Source organism: Lepidochelys kempii, chromosome 5 (assembly GCF_965140285.1).
Source record: "Lepidochelys kempii isolate rLepKem1 chromosome 5, rLepKem1.hap1, whole genome shotgun sequence".
NCBI classification, from domain to species: domain Eukaryota; kingdom Metazoa; phylum Chordata; order Testudines; family Cheloniidae; genus Lepidochelys; species Lepidochelys kempii.
Window position 1 is genome coordinate 104,657,761 of NC_136384.1, and position 18,350 is coordinate 104,676,110.

The following is an 18,350-nucleotide window of genomic DNA, read 5'->3' on the forward strand; positions in this document are numbered from 1 at the left end:
TTAATATTCATGTTGTGGAGCCAAACCTACAAGTTCATGCCTAATAGTAATGAAAATGGAAATCTCTATGCACGTACTTGATTTTTATGCATACATTTTGAATGCACGGCTTCTCTGCTTCAAAAACAGTGTTTTGTGTATTTTGTGCATGTAACTTGTTAAGACTTGTGTGAAAACATTAATGGAAACTACAAGACTAGACAGTTGAACACTCTTGTTTCTTTAAGAAGAGGAAACATTGGGCCCAATGTTGCAGTCCCTAGATGGCCAAAGGTCACATGAAAGATGATGATGATGATAATAATAATTAATTAAAAAAAAAAGAAAAGAAAATGTGAGTTTTAACCATGTAGGAAGTGCAGGATTAAACTATTACATTTTAATTAGAAATATTAACTATGCCTTTAACAGGAAATGGTTATCTGCTAAAAACATTTTCTTTGATTGTCTAAATTTGTATTTCCTACATGTTCTAGGTTTGTATAGTTCAAGTGGGTTAGGTTTAAAATTTGACCATGTTGTTATCTGGAGACAATGAATGATCTTCAGGTCTCAAATGCATTCTAAAATTCCATACTCTCACTAAGGTGTTTTAAAGATAAACAAAAATGCAATAGCCACTTTTATATATAACCCTAAAATGTTTGCATTTTGAAGAAACAGCCTGCTATCAGAGGGAATACAGATTAACTCTTATAAACTCATCCAAGATTTTTGTTAGCTGATGCTAATGCACATATATAGAAATAACGAACAATGCCATACTTGCTGTGTGCTGCTTACAAAAACTAAACAAATACTTCCAATGTTTGTAGCATATAAAAAGACAAAACTAAAAGTGAGGGAAAAGAGGAGGAAATGTCTTCAGTCTTTAAATAATAATAATACAAATATATGAAGTTTACATATAAAGAATTCTACATAAACAATAGGTATTGCAGTGTTTTAAAAAATGTCTTGTTGGCAAAATAGTGAATTAAAAGATAAATAGACAATATTTGGAATGTAGAGAGATTTCCATTTGGGATGTAATAATATATAAAACATCTTTTCAAAACTACCTAATACCCTAAAAGAAGAAACTTGAATGAGACCATTTGGGTGAACTCCAGTTTCTGTAAAATTCCTGATGGCTGTGAATAGCATGGTGCATGCTTGAGAGTCATAGCAGAACTTGGAATCAGATGGTGTGAATCAGGGGAACCTGAAACGAAAAAAACCCAAAACTTTACGATCAATTGGAGCTTGTATACACACAGTTTTTGTACTTAGTTTTATTACATAAATTTATGGGAATAAACTCTGTTTAAGACAGCCCAATATATCTGCATCCACATGAGGGGTTGTACCAATTTAACAAATTTGGTTTAAAAAAAATCATGCCCCTAAATGAAATAGTTTAAATTGGAATAAAAATTGTGTATAGATCAGACTTTGTAAGATTTACTGAATAACCCAGATAGGAAAATAGAGAGAGGCATTCAGCAAATAACTCTTTACTTTTATTTAGTTTTAAAAAATATTGAAGAGGTTATGTTTAAATTAGATGGTACACAATGTTCATGGACAACAAGATTTTTTTAACTTAATTAAATCTTTAAATCTTTCGGTCAGATCTGCTAAGTTTTCTGTATTAGATTTACTTGTTTCTTCATCCACTTCAAAAGTATTTTTGACATCAGCAGTAGCTATGCTGATTTGTGTATTGCTGCTCTGACTTTTCAGGTGATCCCACCCACGGAGTGGAAGCCGAGAAAACATTACAACGACATTGATGATTTAGTGATTCCAGCTCCAATTCAGCAGATGGTCACTGGTCAGTCAGGGCTTTTCACTCAATACAACATTCAGAAAAAGCCAATGACTGTGAAAGAGTTCAGGCAACTGGCCAACAGTGACAAGTATGTATATTCAGTATTCTGTTTGGAAAGGAGAATGTGTAAACTTTTCCCCTCACTGTGATTTTTTTACCTTTTTAGGCACCAGGTAATTTTTATGTTTTCGCTTACTTACTGAAGGCCATCCTTGTCCCTCTTCTGGGAGTTGGTAGAAGGCACTACTCAGTGCTTAGAGTGGTCTGAAAAAAATGTTGAGTCTGTCATCACCTCAACATCTGTGCATCCCCCTGTCCTCACATCAGTTTTTCTCCCACTCCTCACATCTGTTCTGTCCCATTTCTGCCAGCAATTCTGCCCCCACCATGCCCCAAGTCAATTTTACCCCCATATTTCTACTATCCCCTTTAGTGCCCACATCAGTTCTGCCCCCTGCCTCACCTTTGCTCCTCTTGCAGCACCTGGAATTCTTCAGCCCCTCCCACAGGCCTAAGGGAAGGGAGACTGCAACGGAGACCCTTCCCTGCCTTCCCAGGCCGGATACTGCTGCTGCACGGAGGGAGAGCAGAGGGGGAAGGAGCAGAGGAGCTGTCTTATTGGTCTTATGAGGGTGGGGAAAGAGGGAGTGGAACTGCCCTCCGTGAACTGCTCTGAGTGGGTGCGATCTTTCTGCTCACTCCTCCCCCACCGCCATGAATGGTGCGGGCTCTTGAGGGGAAGGGAAATAACTGTCTGCCTCTTGCAGCATCCCTGTTTGGCTGCTTCTCCCCAGGAGGCAGACAAGTGGGTAAAGTAGCCAACTAGAAGGCTTTTCCTCCAAGGTGATACTAAAAGAGTGCACCTCTGCAACTGGTTCACTTTTTAGAAATTTAATTTCCTGTGTCTATGACCCCTTATGATCCAGTACTTTAAATCCTGCTGATAATGACATCTGTTTAGATTGCTATGATCATTTGTTTTATGTCCTCACATCTGCATAGGGGGATATAAAATATAACAATATAATATAAACAATATAAAATATAAAATTTATATAATAATATACAATATACAATACAATACAATATAAAAATACAATATAAAAATTATAGAATATAAAATGCCATGTAGTCGTATAAAGGTCTTATAGACATAGTTTGGATTCTTTCTTTTACTCACAAGTGGTGAAATAATAAGGTGACCAGATGTCCTGATTTTTAGGGACAGTCCCGATATTTGGGGCTTTGTCTTATATAGGCGCCTGTTATCCCCCGCCCCCATCCTGATTTTTCACACTTGCTGTCTGGTCACCCTATGAAATAATGAGTAACCATGCACTTACATAGGATATCCCACGAGTGCCAATAGAACCATAATTCTGCACACACCATAATAGAAAATATTTCAGAAATATTTGTAGTTACAATTGTTTTATCCCGCTACCTATAAAATCATATTGCTATGTTATATTTAATAAGGTTATATGAGTTAGGAGTACTTAAAAAGCCTCTTAGGTTGTTCCATTCTTCTTAAACAATGTAATAGCAGAAGCTCCTAAGCTTTCTTTAAAGAAGATTTTCCCTCTCTTCAAAGAAGTCAGGTTTCTGTGGAGGCCAGCTTCCTTTCTATGGGCATATCTCTGTGACACTAAATTGCTTTCCCCTTCATTTGGGATACCCAAATGAGCATACCCTGAACATTGGTGTCATCTTAACATGGCTGAAGGGCTCTAGTCTGAGTGATAAACAGCATTTAAGAGAAGCCCTGGTCTGTAGTTCTGGTTACTCATAGATTGCTGGGGTCCAACTCCTGTTTGCTGACCACCATGAGGCTCTTCCTCCATCCTTCTTAATAGAGGCTGTGTCAGCTGCATGACCTCCTGCTTCTTGTACTTCCAAGTTTTCTTCCAAGCAGTCTGAACAGAAAGAGCTTGCAGAGTTGATCTGAAACTCTCTCCCCTCTCCCAAGTTGTTGCATTTATGGAAGCAATTTTCCCTTCCTAAAGACTTTCTAAATAAGGGAGTACTGTGGCCAGATACCCTGAGGAAAAGGTTTGGCAGAGTAGTCTGCATGGCAATAGCAATAGAGGCATGCTCCCTCTATGGGAAGTTAGAAGAATCCTCCCAGGCCACAGAAAAGGATGTTAAAATGCCTCATGCATCTGGGACAACCAAAGGGATGAAGACAAGATCCTCCAAAGATTTCTGACAACTGGAAGAACTGGTCCACTTCTCCCAAAAAAGCTTTATCTGGGAGAGGGAGAAAGGAAAGCAAGGTCCACAGGAGCATTGGGATTCCTCCCCTTGCTTCTGGCCAGGGATACTAAATGGCAGAACACTTGCCTTTTGGACCTGTTGGGGATAATCTGCAGGACCCACTTCTGCTAGGACCAGCAGATGTGTGCACACTCCTTGGTGTCTCTGCTCCTGCAGTACAAAGGTAGGAACTGGTGACCATATTGTTTATTAACAGTAGTGCCTCTTCACCAGCCCAAGAAATGTGGTAGGCTAAAATGGAGGATGGGGTGGTGAAGAGAGACTGTGAGGACTACCAACTAGTAGTGTATTGGCTCTTTCAAGTGCCTTGGGTGACAACAATCACGCTTAACGGCCTAAAACTCAGAACAGGCAGTAGACGGTCCTTCCATCTGTTGAGACAGGAAGAAATGATCTGGGTGGCACAGGACTAATAGCGACATAAATACTGAGAAAGAAATTACCCAGTGTTACTTTGAAAGCATTGCTACTATGAAACCTATAGGTTTAGGACTGTTGAATATGAGAAAGGACTAAAGAGTGTTAAACTGATATATTTGTCTAAAAGTACTTGGTCTGCAAAATCAAATATAAAGCACATCATGAACGTGGATGTTGGGAGACATCAAAACCATGAAAGTGAAAGGACAACTTGTCAATTAAGATCCTCTGAAATATTGCCTTTAATTTCATTCTCCCTCTGCAGATACTGCACTCCAAGGTATATAGATTATGAAGATCTGGAGCGTAAATACTGGAAGAATTTAACCTTTGTGGCACCGATCTATGGAGCAGATATCAATGGGAGCATTTATGATGAAGTATGTGTAGTTTTATACATGTCATTACCCCCTCCCCAACCCTGACCAAAAGGTTAGTTAATGTTGCACTCTTGTATTGCAGCTGAGAACCAGGTATCTCTTGAAAATTGTCTCTCAAGAGCCCCACTGTTGAGTTGCGCATGCCCTTAGTATGATGTGCTTTAGACACTCTTGGGAAGAAGTGTGCCCCCTTATGAATCTGAACACTGATAGAGGGGTATATGGTCTCATGGGCTCAACAACCCTTCGCTAAGCATGTCTGGTGTCTGCAAGGCCTTGCTGCAGCAGCTTTCTTTCTTTTTTTTTTTTTTTTTGGATAAACTAGTTTGTCTAGTTACAATCTTTAAAAAGTATAGTCCTATTTTTGTTTATTTGTGCACTTTTCAGCTCCGTTACACATTTCCAGCCCCCTCAGCGCTTTTTGTTGTTGGTTCTACCCTGTTGATTCCCAGTGAGTGGGATTGCGGGCATTCAAATCAAAGTCTACCCTCATTGATAGCCTGCCAGATTGGGAGAAAAAAAATCAGGTTGTAAGTGGCGCACATCATGCGGTGGGGAGGTGTCTAGGGCAGGCCGGCACTCTGATGTTGTATGCCCCCTATCGCTGTGGTATTTGAATGTCTGATATGTTGTGAAGATGGACATTCCCTGCAAAGGTGTTCTGCCATCTTCAGATATGAGTGCTACCTGAAACTCCTTCTCTGTGAGGAGGTATAAGAACTCACCTGAACTAGTCCTTCTCCACATCAGTGCGAAAGAAAATTATTTCCTGTAGTGATTCTGTTGTTGGTTTGTTGCCCCTTGACTTTGAGTTCTGAGATGAGTGTGGTGCTTTAGACCTGGTGGGCCTGGGATGATTATGAGTTCATACTTCATTCTTCTAGACTTGTTAATTCCTCTTCTGTCTTTCTCTTCTTGACTCTGAGCTGCTTGGATTCGCTCACCTTGTCACTCAGAAGCAATCTTAGTCTGAGGAAGGGGCTTGGATCTGAGGACTGTCAAGGTCAACTTTGATTTCATCTGGAATGGGATCAGAGGTTCACCCCAAAGTCCTTTGGATTTGTGAGTTTCCTAGAAAGTTTACGATTGACCCTAGGTCTGAGGAACCTGCACGAGTTGGATCATTCTCTTCCGAGATGGCTACGTACCAATCCCCTTACTGGCCTCAGGAATCATTCTACCCTCTGGACCTCTCCAGTTCTTGAGGTTCCTTCTTTTTACCCCCTCAGGTGTTATCCTACCTCTGTGCTTCTCTTGTGAGGAAAGTAAACACAGTTTTAACTAACATTCTTCAGCTTTGGATTAAAAAAACAACCCAGTCTTGAAATAGCTTCATTTTTCCAACTGCTTCACCTTAGTAGATTAGTTGCAATACTGTTTACACAGCTGGACAGGTCTCTGGCTGCATAGAAGTTCCCTTAGAGTTACTACCTATTTCTGATTTGAAATAGTGGAGAAAGGAAATTTCTAGAGGAAGTAGGATTTTGCTGGTTGTTGACACAGGTGACTATGGGTAACAAGTGACTGTTAGTACAGCTCTCATTGTACAGTCAGAGAAATGTGAAATATCTATCGGAATCAATTTTGCTACTTAGAGAACCATCCAAGAAACTGCAAAATATCCTAAGGGAGTAGTTAAGCAATGAGACCGTCAAGAAAGGAGAAGCAAACTTATCTTTGTAAGAATACATGCACTTCTCCAATTTACTGGATGAATCCTTCCTTCATAAAGGTCTGCTCTGAGAGAGGGGTGGAACCCTGGTCTTTCTTGTATGCCATGTGGGGAGCTTCCGGGAAACTGTTCTGTGTTCTCTCTCCTTTTTGGTGGTTCTGCTTAGTACTTCTTGCCATGCTCTCTGCTGTCTTTGTAATCACTAGGAGAAGTAGTGTGTAACTTGGGCCTTGTCTACACTAAAGGGAAAAGTCAATCTCAGCTACGCAATTTGAGTTACGTGAATAGCGTAACTCAAATTGACGTAGTTTAAATCTACTTACGGCGGGGTCCACACTATGCGGTGTCGACAGGAGATGCTCTCCCATTGACTCCCCTTACTCTTTTCAATCAGGTGGAGCACAGGAGTCGACGGGAGAGTGATTGGTGGTCGATTTAGCGTAGTGGTTCTCAAACTTTTGTACTGGTGACCGCTTTCACATAGCAAGCCTCTGAGTGCGACCCGCCCCCCATATAAATTAAAAACATATTAACACCATTATAAATGCTGAAGGAAAAGTGGGGTTTAGGATGGAGGCTGACAGCTTGCAACCCCCCAAGTAATAACCTTATGACCCCCTGAGAGGTCCCAATCCCAAGTTTGAGAATCCCTAATTTAGCGGGTCTTCACTAGACCCACTAAATTGACCGCCGATGCATCGATCGCCACAATATTGGTCCTCCGGGAAGTGTAGACAGGCTATGTGACAGAGGGTTTGTCAAAAAACAAATTGCTTAAGGGAGTTTAATCGAGCCCTGACCAAAATTAGAATACAACCAGCCAAGGTGGTCTGAAAGTCGGTATCTGAACTAAGTAGTTGAGTCTTTGAAAGCTATTCATCATCAGTGAAAGATATTTGTATCCCCAGTGGTCCATCTCATGGAGAAAGCAGTGCATGTAAACCCTATTATGTATGCATGTAACTGGAGAAAACTGGTTTTGAAAGTTAGGGTAGCAGCACTGGATCGGGGAGGATTTGATAAGAGAGCTCTCTAGACACACAAAGTGTTTGTTGTTCTCTGGACAGCAAGAGATGCAGACAATCTGACCAAAAGGGGGCAGAGAGAAAGGATTGCTTTCAAAAGTTAGAAGCTTTCACTTTTCTTATTTTCATCTCTAACTTAAACTGGGAACGATTTCTCTAGTTTTTCTTTGAGAAGTGTGAATCTATTACATGAACCATTTTTTTTGTTTTTAATTCCATTTTCTCTGTGGTTTTAATAAATCTGGATATCGTTAAAATAGCTGTCACATGGGTAACATCACACAAGCATCTCCAGACTGAAATGAACCCCATCATGTCTAAGGGAGAGGTACAGAAGGGAAAAGAGTTTCTGGAACCTGTACCACCTCTCAGCTTTGGTCGAGACACGTGGACAAAGATTTCCTGTCCCAATGAGTTGTGTTTTCATGACACTGCAACAAGTGAATACAAGGGGAGAGGCCAGAAGACCAAGGAGGAGATGAGAATTATGAAAACACAGAAATAGAATTGGTGGAGACTGGTAGTGTGAAGATAGTAAACTGGGAGATGATTAGAAGTGGGGACAAATGGCCAGGGAGGAAAAGAAGTAAAATAGTAGCCTGTGGAATAAAAGAATTCCATTTAAAAAAAAAAAAAGCAGGGGGAGGAGTAGTGGTTGAAGGAATAGACGGGGGGGGGGGGGGGGGCTGACACATGGTGTAATGGGGCATCCATGCCAGGACAAGGGGATATGGAGGAAAGTGAGAGGTGATGCCTGGCACCAAGTCATTGCTGGGAGGAGGTTCCAACAAGAAAAGCTGGGGAAACATTGATAAAAATGGAAATTATTTTTTTAGACAGAACTTTTATTTCCCAAATTACTCTTTGTCCGCCAGATGGTGCTCTTGGGCAACTAATGTGCTGAAGGCCGACCTAGGGGAGAAACCTCTTGACTAGATTTAAAATCTAGAGGTTGCTTTTGCGTGTTTGTCCATTTCAGAGATTTTTATTTATGCAGAAAGAATGGATGTAGTACCCCTACCTACAATTGTGGGCAAACAGTGAAAGAAAGGGGAAGGTACAATTAATTTCTCATAACAAACTATTTGTGATAATGGAAACAAATGTTTGTATTTTGTAAAGTTAGGGAAACTATTGCAGACAATGTGCTGCAAGCATTGAATTTACCGTAAAACAATAAGGCAAATATCTCAAAGCATTTCCATTAAAAAAAAAAAGCCAGCTGAAGGCACATATTAATTCATGGATTTAGTGTTGCATCTCTGCTTTACTGATGTTTCCGTGCCCTGTAAGCATGCACTCCGATCTTCAAAATTAATGGCAAAAGCTGCAGCAATGCAGCTCTTTGCTCTTTTGTTTATAAAACAAAAAAATAAAAACAGTTGCCATCTTGCTGTCTGGTTCTGAATAGGATTTGTCTGTTTTGCACAATGACTTTCATTTTCTATTAGCAAAGCTATCTCTGAAGCCATGTACACCCCTAATTTTAACTTTTAAAAATTAATTAAAAACTGGCAATTTGTTGTATTTCTGAAATCCAAGACCTTGCTGGTGTTATGGGAGAGAACAATTGAAATGACATTACAGTGTATTAACAAGTGGTGTTTTTTTTTCCTTTTTAACTCAAAGGATAATGAGGGTTTAGAATAAGGGACACAACTGTAAAATCTGTGTTACATGGAATAAAAAATAGGAAAGGGAACAAAGCGATAAACACATTTTTTGAGTTCTTGCAACCAACCTAAAGGAAGCAAACTTTGCTCTCGTGATTTATTATGTTACCAGAACCCCTTGAATGTATTTATAGCGTTGTATTTCATGGTTAACTGTCTCTGTTTTGTTCACAGATTAAATTATTTATAAATTAGGAAATATCCTAAAGTAGTAACTGTTATGAAAACACACTGTGGGTTTATAGAAAAGAAATTCAACATAGACGGCTTAGTGTTAGGTCGAAGTATTATGCCATACTGTACACATCTTTTATTGTTTTTATATTTAATTACAGGACTTTGTAAGATAAGGACAACCCAGTTGACTCAAGAAATAATTTAGGGAGGCATTCCACTAAGGGATAGATTACAAGGACTGTATTTATGTTAAGGTCACCACTGTCTGTACTTTTATAGGTGAATTGGGAAACTTTTTTACATTTCATAGACAAGAGTTCAAGGTTCTGTTTTTCTGTGGCCACCATGTCATCTGACCTTGATAAAAATGCTTGTCTAGTCTACACAAGAGTTTACACTGTTAATAATTAATAAATAGCACCAATGTGGCTAGTTGCAGTGTTACTGAAAATTGAATAAGACATTTTCTACTGTGGACACACCTATGGGGAAAAAGAAGCATGGGAGAGAGGGAATCAACATCACCAATCATGCCTTTCCTGGGATTAAATTAGCTAAATATTTATACTCTGTGATTGGCTGTCACGACTGTCACAAGTGCTTTACCAATTATTAGAGGGTGGGACAGAAAGAAATGTCTAAAACAAGAACAGAAAGGTAGATGAAAGACTGGGGCAGAGCATCACTGATTGGCTCATGGTAGAACATACTTCCAGCAGGTGTGTGTATTTATTTATTAAGGTAATCTAAACCTTAATATACAGGCTGTCACAATTTAGGGATTGTAAACAGTTAAAATATTTGTTTCAAAGGCTACATTTTAAGGGGCCTTTTGTTATGATTTACTGTAATTATTTCAAGGAGACTGAGACATAAACTTTTATTAATGGTTTAGGCGATGCTAAGGGTATTACAGTAGCTCTGTAAACATGATGTTAGTGGGTTCATAAATGAAACTGAAAGTTGGCTCTCTTTTTTGGCCCAATCCAATAAAATTAAATCTTGGGATACCATAAAAAGTCCAACACCCTCCCTATTCGTTACATCACCCTGCTTCCTCTTATCAGGAGAGTTGAGTCTGGCATTGTTGGGAGAGAAAAGTAGGTGTAGGACATCTCTAAAATAAATGAAATCTGAGATGTAGGTTGGAACAGAATTGTGCAAGGCCTTGAAAATATGAAGTTTGAATATGATACAGAGAGCAAGGTAGAGCCAGTGGATAGATTCGAGGGGGGAACTGACATGATCAAACGATGGGTGAGGAAGACAATTTGTTCAATAGCATTTTGTGGGAAATTAAGAGACAGAAAAATGTACATCAGAGTGTAGATTATTATTTATTTATTTATTTGTATTATTGTAGCACCTAGGAGCCGCAGTCATGGATCAGAACTCAAATGTGTTCGGCACTGTAAATACAGAGAACAAAAAAGACAGTCCCTGTCTAAAAGATCTTACAATTTAAGAAGTTGTTGTTGTCGTATATCCTGGGTCTGCAGGGTGTAAAGAAAGGGTTTCTTTGTTTGCATGATAGCGTTTGCAAAGACTTGCATGGTTCAAGTGTTCTTAACAGTTGACAGTTTGGTGAATCCTTTGTCTCCATTTAGTTAGTGAATTGAGTTCTTATTGTGAAGAATTTTCATATTGCTTTCCATGCAAAATTTGCTCATATTGGGGCTGAGCACTCTGCTGTATTGAGGGGCCAAATGCTGTGTGATCTCTGTTTTATTTTCAGCCACTGTTGCATACTAGGGTGGTGGAGATGCGTGCCACAACCTGCAACTTAGACCTTTGTCCTTTCTGACTGTAGAAAGCTAGCAGGGATGATTTGGTTAATTTTTAGTTGCATTCCTTAGCATTTCCCTGCATGGGGAGAGGGAACGGTTTCAGTGTCTCTTAAAGGCAGAACAAGGAGTAATGGTCTCAAGTTGCAGTGGAGGAGGTTTAGGTTGGATATTAGGAAAAACTTTTTCACTAGGAGGGTGGTGAAGCACTGGAATGCGTTACCTAGGGAGGTGGTGGAATCTCTTTCCTTTGAGGTTTTTAAGGTCAGGCTTGACAAAGCCCTGGCTGGATGATTTAGTTGGGGATTGGTCCTGCTTTGAGCAGGGGGTTGGACTAGATGACCTCCTGAGGTCCCTTCCAACCCTGATATTCTATGATTCTGTGATAAAGAAGCTAGTGTGTGGCCCAGGCTCAAGAAATTTACTCTTGATGCCAACAGTGTGGCTATTAACCTGTGTCCCATCTCTAGTTTTTGGGGAAGGTCACTGAAAAGGTTATGGCAGGGCAACTGTAGCAGTTTGTTGATTCTACAGACTTCCTTGACTCCCAGTCAATCTGGTTGTAGGCCTGGATCTGGAGTAGAAATTGTACTAATTGCAGTTTGTTGATCTCCTAGTAGTGGTCTATACTGATTGTTCTAGATTAGTCAACAACCTTTAACTGCACTTAACCATGAGATTTTGTTGTTTTATTTGCAGACACAATCAGGGATGGATGCTCCAGCTCTTCAAAGGTTCCGTTCCTATCTTTTTAAGAGAACACAAAGTGTATTTATGGGTAATTGTTTCTCTACTTTGAGGGCTCTCTCTTGCCGAATGAGTGCCACAAAGGCTATGTTGTCATATCTCTTGTTCACTGTGTACCTGAGGAGACTGGCAGGTTTAGTGGGGAGACATGAACTGTAATACATTCAGTAAGCTGATGATGCTCAATTCTGTCTCCATTACACCTGACATGGCCAGAGAAGTAGAATGAATGACAGAGGGAGTAGATGAACTTGGGGCTTGAATGAGAGCTAGCTGGCTGTGAGAGACAGACTTTCATGCCACACACCGCTCTTCTGGTCTGAAAAAGGAACCCCTAGTGTCACAGCTAAATGCAAGGTGGAACAGATTGTTTACATAAGTATAATATCATCCTGGGACTGAAGTGGCTACAACTACACTGCATGCAGCTAGCTGGCAACCATTCAGTCCACACTAAGGTAATGTTGGAGGGTTAGGAGAAGCAGCTGGAACAGTGGTGGTCAACCGCCACGGCAAACCGCAGCCACTGGGAGCTGCGGGCAGCCGTGCCTGCGGATGGTCAATGTAAACACTGTCTCATGGCCTGCCAGCAGATTACCCTGATGGGCCGCAGGTTGCCCACCATTGAGCTGGAAGAACTGACAGAACTTATATCAGCACCCCTCTTTTAAGGGAGTGTAATTGCCATTTGTTAAGAAAGTGTGAAACTTGAGGGTCTTGTTAGATCTTGGGCTGCTCTTAAAAGCCTGAGTAGTGGTTTTAGACAAGAGTGCTGTTTCCATCTCTATCTGGTAACACAGAAGCAACATTTTCTCACCAACACAGAGACCTTGCCACAGTTATTTGTGTCTTTGTCATTTCAAGTTTAGAGTCCTGTAATAAACTCTACATAGGGCTACACCTTCAGACTATTCAGAGGCTGAAGCTCATGCAGAATGTTGCAGCCTGCATATCGACAGAGTTGTACAATGGGAGCACATTAAACCAGAGATCTGTGATCTGCATTGACTCCTAAAAAGCTTCCAGGTGGGATTCAGAAGTTTGCTTTCAACCTAGAAAGTCCTAAATGGTTTGGGACCTGGTTACATGAGAGAAGACCTTTCTTCCTGTGATATACCGTATAACATTTGAAATCAGCAGAGACATTTGAGCAGGACGTTGGGCATACCTGGAAGGATGAGAAATACTTGGAAGGATGTGGCAGATGAAGGATGGGAGTAATGTTTCCTCTAATTTTTGACAGGCCGTGTATGGAAAGAATGTCTTCTGTGCAAATTTTTGTGCGCATGGTGTTTCGCCGTGAGTGCAGGGTTTAGGATCTGTGTGTGTGTGCACACGCGCACAGCTTAGAGGGAACAATGGATGGGAGTGAGTTCCAAAGCAGAGGCTAATACTGATTTCTCATCCTTTCTGGCTTGCTGCAAAGCTGGCCTTTTTGCTTTCTTTTTCTCAAGCTATTGAGGAGGGCGGAGGCTGATGGAAAGGGTTCGTTATATTTCTGTATTATGTGTGTTTTAATCTATGGAATTGGTGCACATGTCACAGAATATATCCATAACTCTATTTTGTAAATGTGAAGAAATAATAAAATACCCCAGTACAACTGTATGTATGCTGTAAGTGGCTAAGCATGGGTCATTCTGAGTATCTTTCCTTTACCGCTCTACTTGTATGTTTTTGAGTGCGCAACCCCTTAGTCCCTCCCTTCATTTTTATTTGAGCTGTTTCAACCAAAGTCATACTTTAAAAAAAAAAATGATGGAGGTACAACAAATTTCTCAGATTGTAAGCTCTTTCGGGGCAGAGACTGTCTTGTTGTTCTGTTTGTACAGTGCCTATCATAATGGGCCCTTGTCCATTTCTGGGGCTCCTATAATGATTAATAATAAATTATCTGCCAGATTAATAATGGAATTAATCAACATACTAGAAGTAAAAATGCAGCACCAAAACAGCACAGACCATAATAATACATGCAAAGAGAAATTGCTCTTAAAAAAGAGTCGTCGTCTTTGTATGGCTGATATAAATGTAGAGCAACATCTACAATTTTATATTTAGATGGTTAAGCCAGATAATTGCGTCTGGAGTAGCAGAGTGTATTGCTGTGATATCTCATTCATATTTTTGAATCAGGCGTTAAGTTGTTATATGTTCCATGGTCTGCTCTGGGTGATCACCGTCGCACACTGGAGAGTCTTTAATTTTCCATTTGTGCAGCACGTATCCACATCTTCCATGGTTTGTGTGGATACGGTTTAGGGTTACCCATGAACTTTGTGGAAGATCAAAGTCATGAACCCTCTGCGTCAGGTCTTTCATGAGGTGTTTGTTATTTCTTGTGGACTCCATTCAACTTTCCAAGTTTCATCAGGGTTGAAGTTGCATTGTTGAAGGTTAAATGCATGGCTCCAAAAGAGCTTACTTGACTTCAAGTGGTGGTGAGGGATGTTGTTAAGGTCCTGGTGGATGGGAAGACGTTCATTCTCCACAATCCTCTGAAATCCCCGAAGGGTTGTGGCATCATGGCAAATGGATGGGGGAGCAATGTGTGACAGCATGGGCAGCCAGGGTGTTGGGGTCAACTTGAGGGTTCCAGTGATGCACTGCATTGTAGTGTTCAGTTGACATCAACAAGTCGAATGTGGCTACTTCTGGTCCATACTGTTACGCTGTTCTTGGCTATGGAGTACACGAGGGCCATCGCTGATGTCTGTAACTTTGCGGGTGCTTCCCAGCTTGTGCTTGCCGGTTTTTGGACCAGGCTGACCCTTGTCTTCATCTTGGCAGCTACCTTCTTCAGATGGTTATGGAAGGTTAGCCTGCAATCCAGCTTCATTCCAAGATAGGTCAGAGTGGGGTCATGTTGCACAGTGGCCACAGAAGGTCACTTTTAGGACGTGCTTAGCATTCCTGTTATCAAGATGGAATGCAGTGACTGTTGTTTTGTGAGGATTTTGCTTGAGCCTCCATTTCTGGAACTATTCCTCCCTGGTGTTTAGGTCCCTGTTCAAGGTGGACTCAATGTCACTGAAGGTGGATGCTTATTTTGCCAGGCAACGTCATCCGCCTATGCAAATTTGCATGACTTTGTTGGAGGCACGTTGCTTGTGCAAACATTAAAGCATTGGCTCGTGTACTGAGCCTTGCAGCAGTTCATTGTTGAGGAACCAAGGCGAACTGACTTCATTGCCCAAGTGGACACGTAGCTGCCTATCGCTCAGCATCGTCCATAGCAGGCGTAGTGTTTTGCGGCAGGGGATGATCTTTGCGAGCTTCAGCATCAAGCCTTAAATCCAGACTCTATCATAGGCTGATGACAGGTCTACAAAGGTTGTGTTGGTCTTAAATTTCCTCTGGAATCTGGCCTCAATGTTTAAAAAAAAAGACTACAGGAAACTGTTAGTTGATCTGTAGAGAGGAGAAGCAAAGAATGGTATCATACCGCTAATGATAATTACCCTTTAAAAAAACCAAAATGAATGGAAGCTAGTTTTACATGGGACCCATTTTTGTTCTTATCATGGAAAGTTACAGAAGAGCTCCTGATCCTATTTTAAATCTGGAGCTAGACCTTTCACTTGAGCTACTGAAAGCTACAATATTCTTTGCTCCTTGAGAAAGAAGAGAATCAGTTTTTCCAGGACTCTGTGAGTTTTCAAACCTTTGCTAGAGTTGGCATCTAGCTTTCCCCTTCCATCTCCACACTGAGTTGAAAGCTGATTCAAATGCTATTAACAGAGCCATATGATCACGGGACAGTAGTTAACAGTAACAAACAGGGTTTCTACACATTAGCGCTTACTTTGGTATAACATAAATTGCCCAGGGGTGTGGAAAAGCCACCTCCCTGGGCAACGTAAGTTACACTGGCCTAAGCACTGATGTGGACAGTGCTGTATTGGTGGGAGGAGTTCTCCCGCTGAGATAGTGAACGCCACTCGGGGAGGTGGCGTAATTGTGCTGACGGGAGAGCGCTCTCCTGTCAGCATAGAGCGTCTGCACGAGCCGTGCTACAGCAGTGCAGCTACGTGGGTACAGCTGAGCCACCGCAGCGATTCTAGAGTAGCCTAACCCGGTCACCCAACACGTCAGGAAAAAGGGAACTAAGGATCTCTCATTTGAACTGTTACCTGTAGTTCAGGCAGCACTTCTCAGAGGAAATAAAAGGTAAGTCTAATGTGCTGCAACAAGGGCCATAGATAATTAGTCACTATAGGTATGAAACTTGTAAAAAAAAAAAATGTGCTTCTTTGTTACCTTTTCTTCCTGGTTATCTTATTCTGTATTTCATCTTTTAAATAAAAAATAATCTGTTACTGCACATCTTTGTCCCTTAGGTCAGACTGCCTGATGTGTTTTCTGAAAAAACACCCATTACATTTGACAAATATGCTCCTAAAATATATGTAGAAATTAGAAATATTTTCATATAAATTTTTATTGCAATTAAAGAACAGTTTTATAATCTAGGTTAGCTCCAGAAAGATGTTAAATAAAAATATTAACTCTCAGTTTTCCCCAAATGCCCAGAATAATTATTGATTGTATTCTCTCCACATGCTAAGGATGACAACTAAATGGATTCTAACTGCCTTTCTACAATCAAGTGGCTGTCTACTAAACATTACATATGAATGAGCCTGGGTACTATTAATTTAATGTTGGATATTAAATATAAAATAGCCAGTTGAATTTTGAGAGGTATTCTTATTAAGCGTTGAGATGTTGGAGCTGAGCGACACTTTTAGAGCTCCTGTTTTCTTTGCTGTCAATGTTGCAATTGTGAGAATTAAACACAGTTACATTCTTGTCAATGAGACTTAACTCCATATTATACTGAGCAAATGTTTTGCTTTGAAATGTTTGGAATACCAAAACGGTATTTTCCATTTTATAAAGTAACATCTTGCAACATTACAGTTGCAGAAATAAAACTGATTTTCTTATATAGTCAAAGAGGATTAAAAAAGAATTTAAAACTGGCAAAAATATTTTTAGATCATCATTTGCTAATAACCAGCTAAAATGTTTTTGTCCAAACTCTATCAACATGTCCTCCCTGGCTGAGAACTTCCATGCTATGCATGAAGTTAACTTGAGTAAATGCAAATAGATCATGTATAGGCTGAAGGAGTTGTGTATTTTGTGTATTCCGCACTCATTTGGTTTTCTATGTTCATATGGAAATTTGGCCTTGTTTTTGGAAGAAAACTGGCAGTGTGTTGATTGGAAGTGGTGAAGAAAGTGCTAGAAAGCCAATTTATCTGATACTAATTTACTGTATCTATGGTGACTCAGAATGGTATGAGGAATTAAGATAGGGCTATAAAAAGAGTAAACCTTAATGCTTTGTTGGTTATTTGTAAGAAAGCAACATTATGGAAGCACAATGGAATCTCCATGATTAAGGTTGTTTTCAGTTTTCCACTTAAAGCAGATATTCAGTGCCTTTGTTCCCTAGAAAGAACACAGTGCATCTTCCCTAAATTTACAACACATAATCTGTGAGCAAAGATTTAATTTTCTAGGGATTTTCAAGTAAATCTGTTAATTAATTTGAGTAAAAATTAATTACATTTGGTCTTTTAAGTTTATTTTGAGTCTCATAATGTTTATATTCTGCATACAATTACTAATTTGAAAGGGGCACTTTTTTAGTAGCATCTAAGGGAAAAGCTATTTCTTAAGTTTACAGCTAGGTTAATTTTTGCAATATTGACAATACGCCTTATAACTGACTGTTTCTTCATCACATATATTTTTATGTCACATTTATACACCAGAATCTGGGCTTTTGTTTAAAATAATTTTATTTGTAGCCTTTGTGGTTTTGAAGAAAACCTTGAAAACCTGAACTGAGAGTTTTATTTGCTGGCTGGCCCTGTAATTTATTTTTTAATTTTTTTTATTTTCTGGCTGACATAAACTCATTTAATAAAAACCAGGATCTTTGTGAATGTGCACCTCCAGCTTAGCGGCCCATGTTGTTCTTCATTAAAGTAGCCATTGTGGTCAGAGATCCTTCCTAAAACTAAGAAGCTCAGAAGTTTATACACAGAATCACTGCTTTGTGTATCAGTTAAGGTTGCTGCACATGTCACACACAACCTCCAAAGCAAGGGAATGAAAATGAAGACACTTAATGATTCATACCCTCTCCTCCTCTACTCAGAGATGCTGCCTCGCTGACTGCATGACCACCAGACATCACAGAAAATGTATCACAACTTCAGTTCTGCACAGTAGGGGTGCTGGCATTTCAGCACTCCTTTCCCCAAACTTGAGTGAGATTTCCCAGAATTGTGCAGATCTTCAGACCAAAAATCTGGTCTTGCTTAACTGTGAGCATGTGTTTAAGTCCTGTTATTGTCAGGGAGCC

General features: G+C 40.1%; 1 protein-coding gene across 31 annotated transcripts in view; it reads left to right on the forward strand.

The window, feature by feature from the left end:
• KDM4C (lysine demethylase 4C) overlaps positions 1-18,350 on the forward strand; it is a 437,490-nt gene that overhangs the window by 53,025 nt on the left and 366,115 nt on the right. For 30 of the 31 annotated variants that reach the window (XR_012159108.2, XM_073345318.2, XM_073345317.2 and 27 more), the window contains 2 exons: positions 1,726-1,901; positions 4,776-4,890. Coding sequence is in view for 30 of the 31 variants with exons in the window: in XM_073345318.2 (XP_073201419.1) it covers positions 1,726-1,901; positions 4,776-4,890 (291 nt within the window). In the remaining variant the exon portion in view is untranslated. Of the gene's footprint in view, positions 1-1,725; positions 1,902-4,775; positions 4,891-11,920; positions 14,828-18,350 lie in introns of those variants that run through there. The other variant, XM_073345338.2, reaches the window with a different exon arrangement.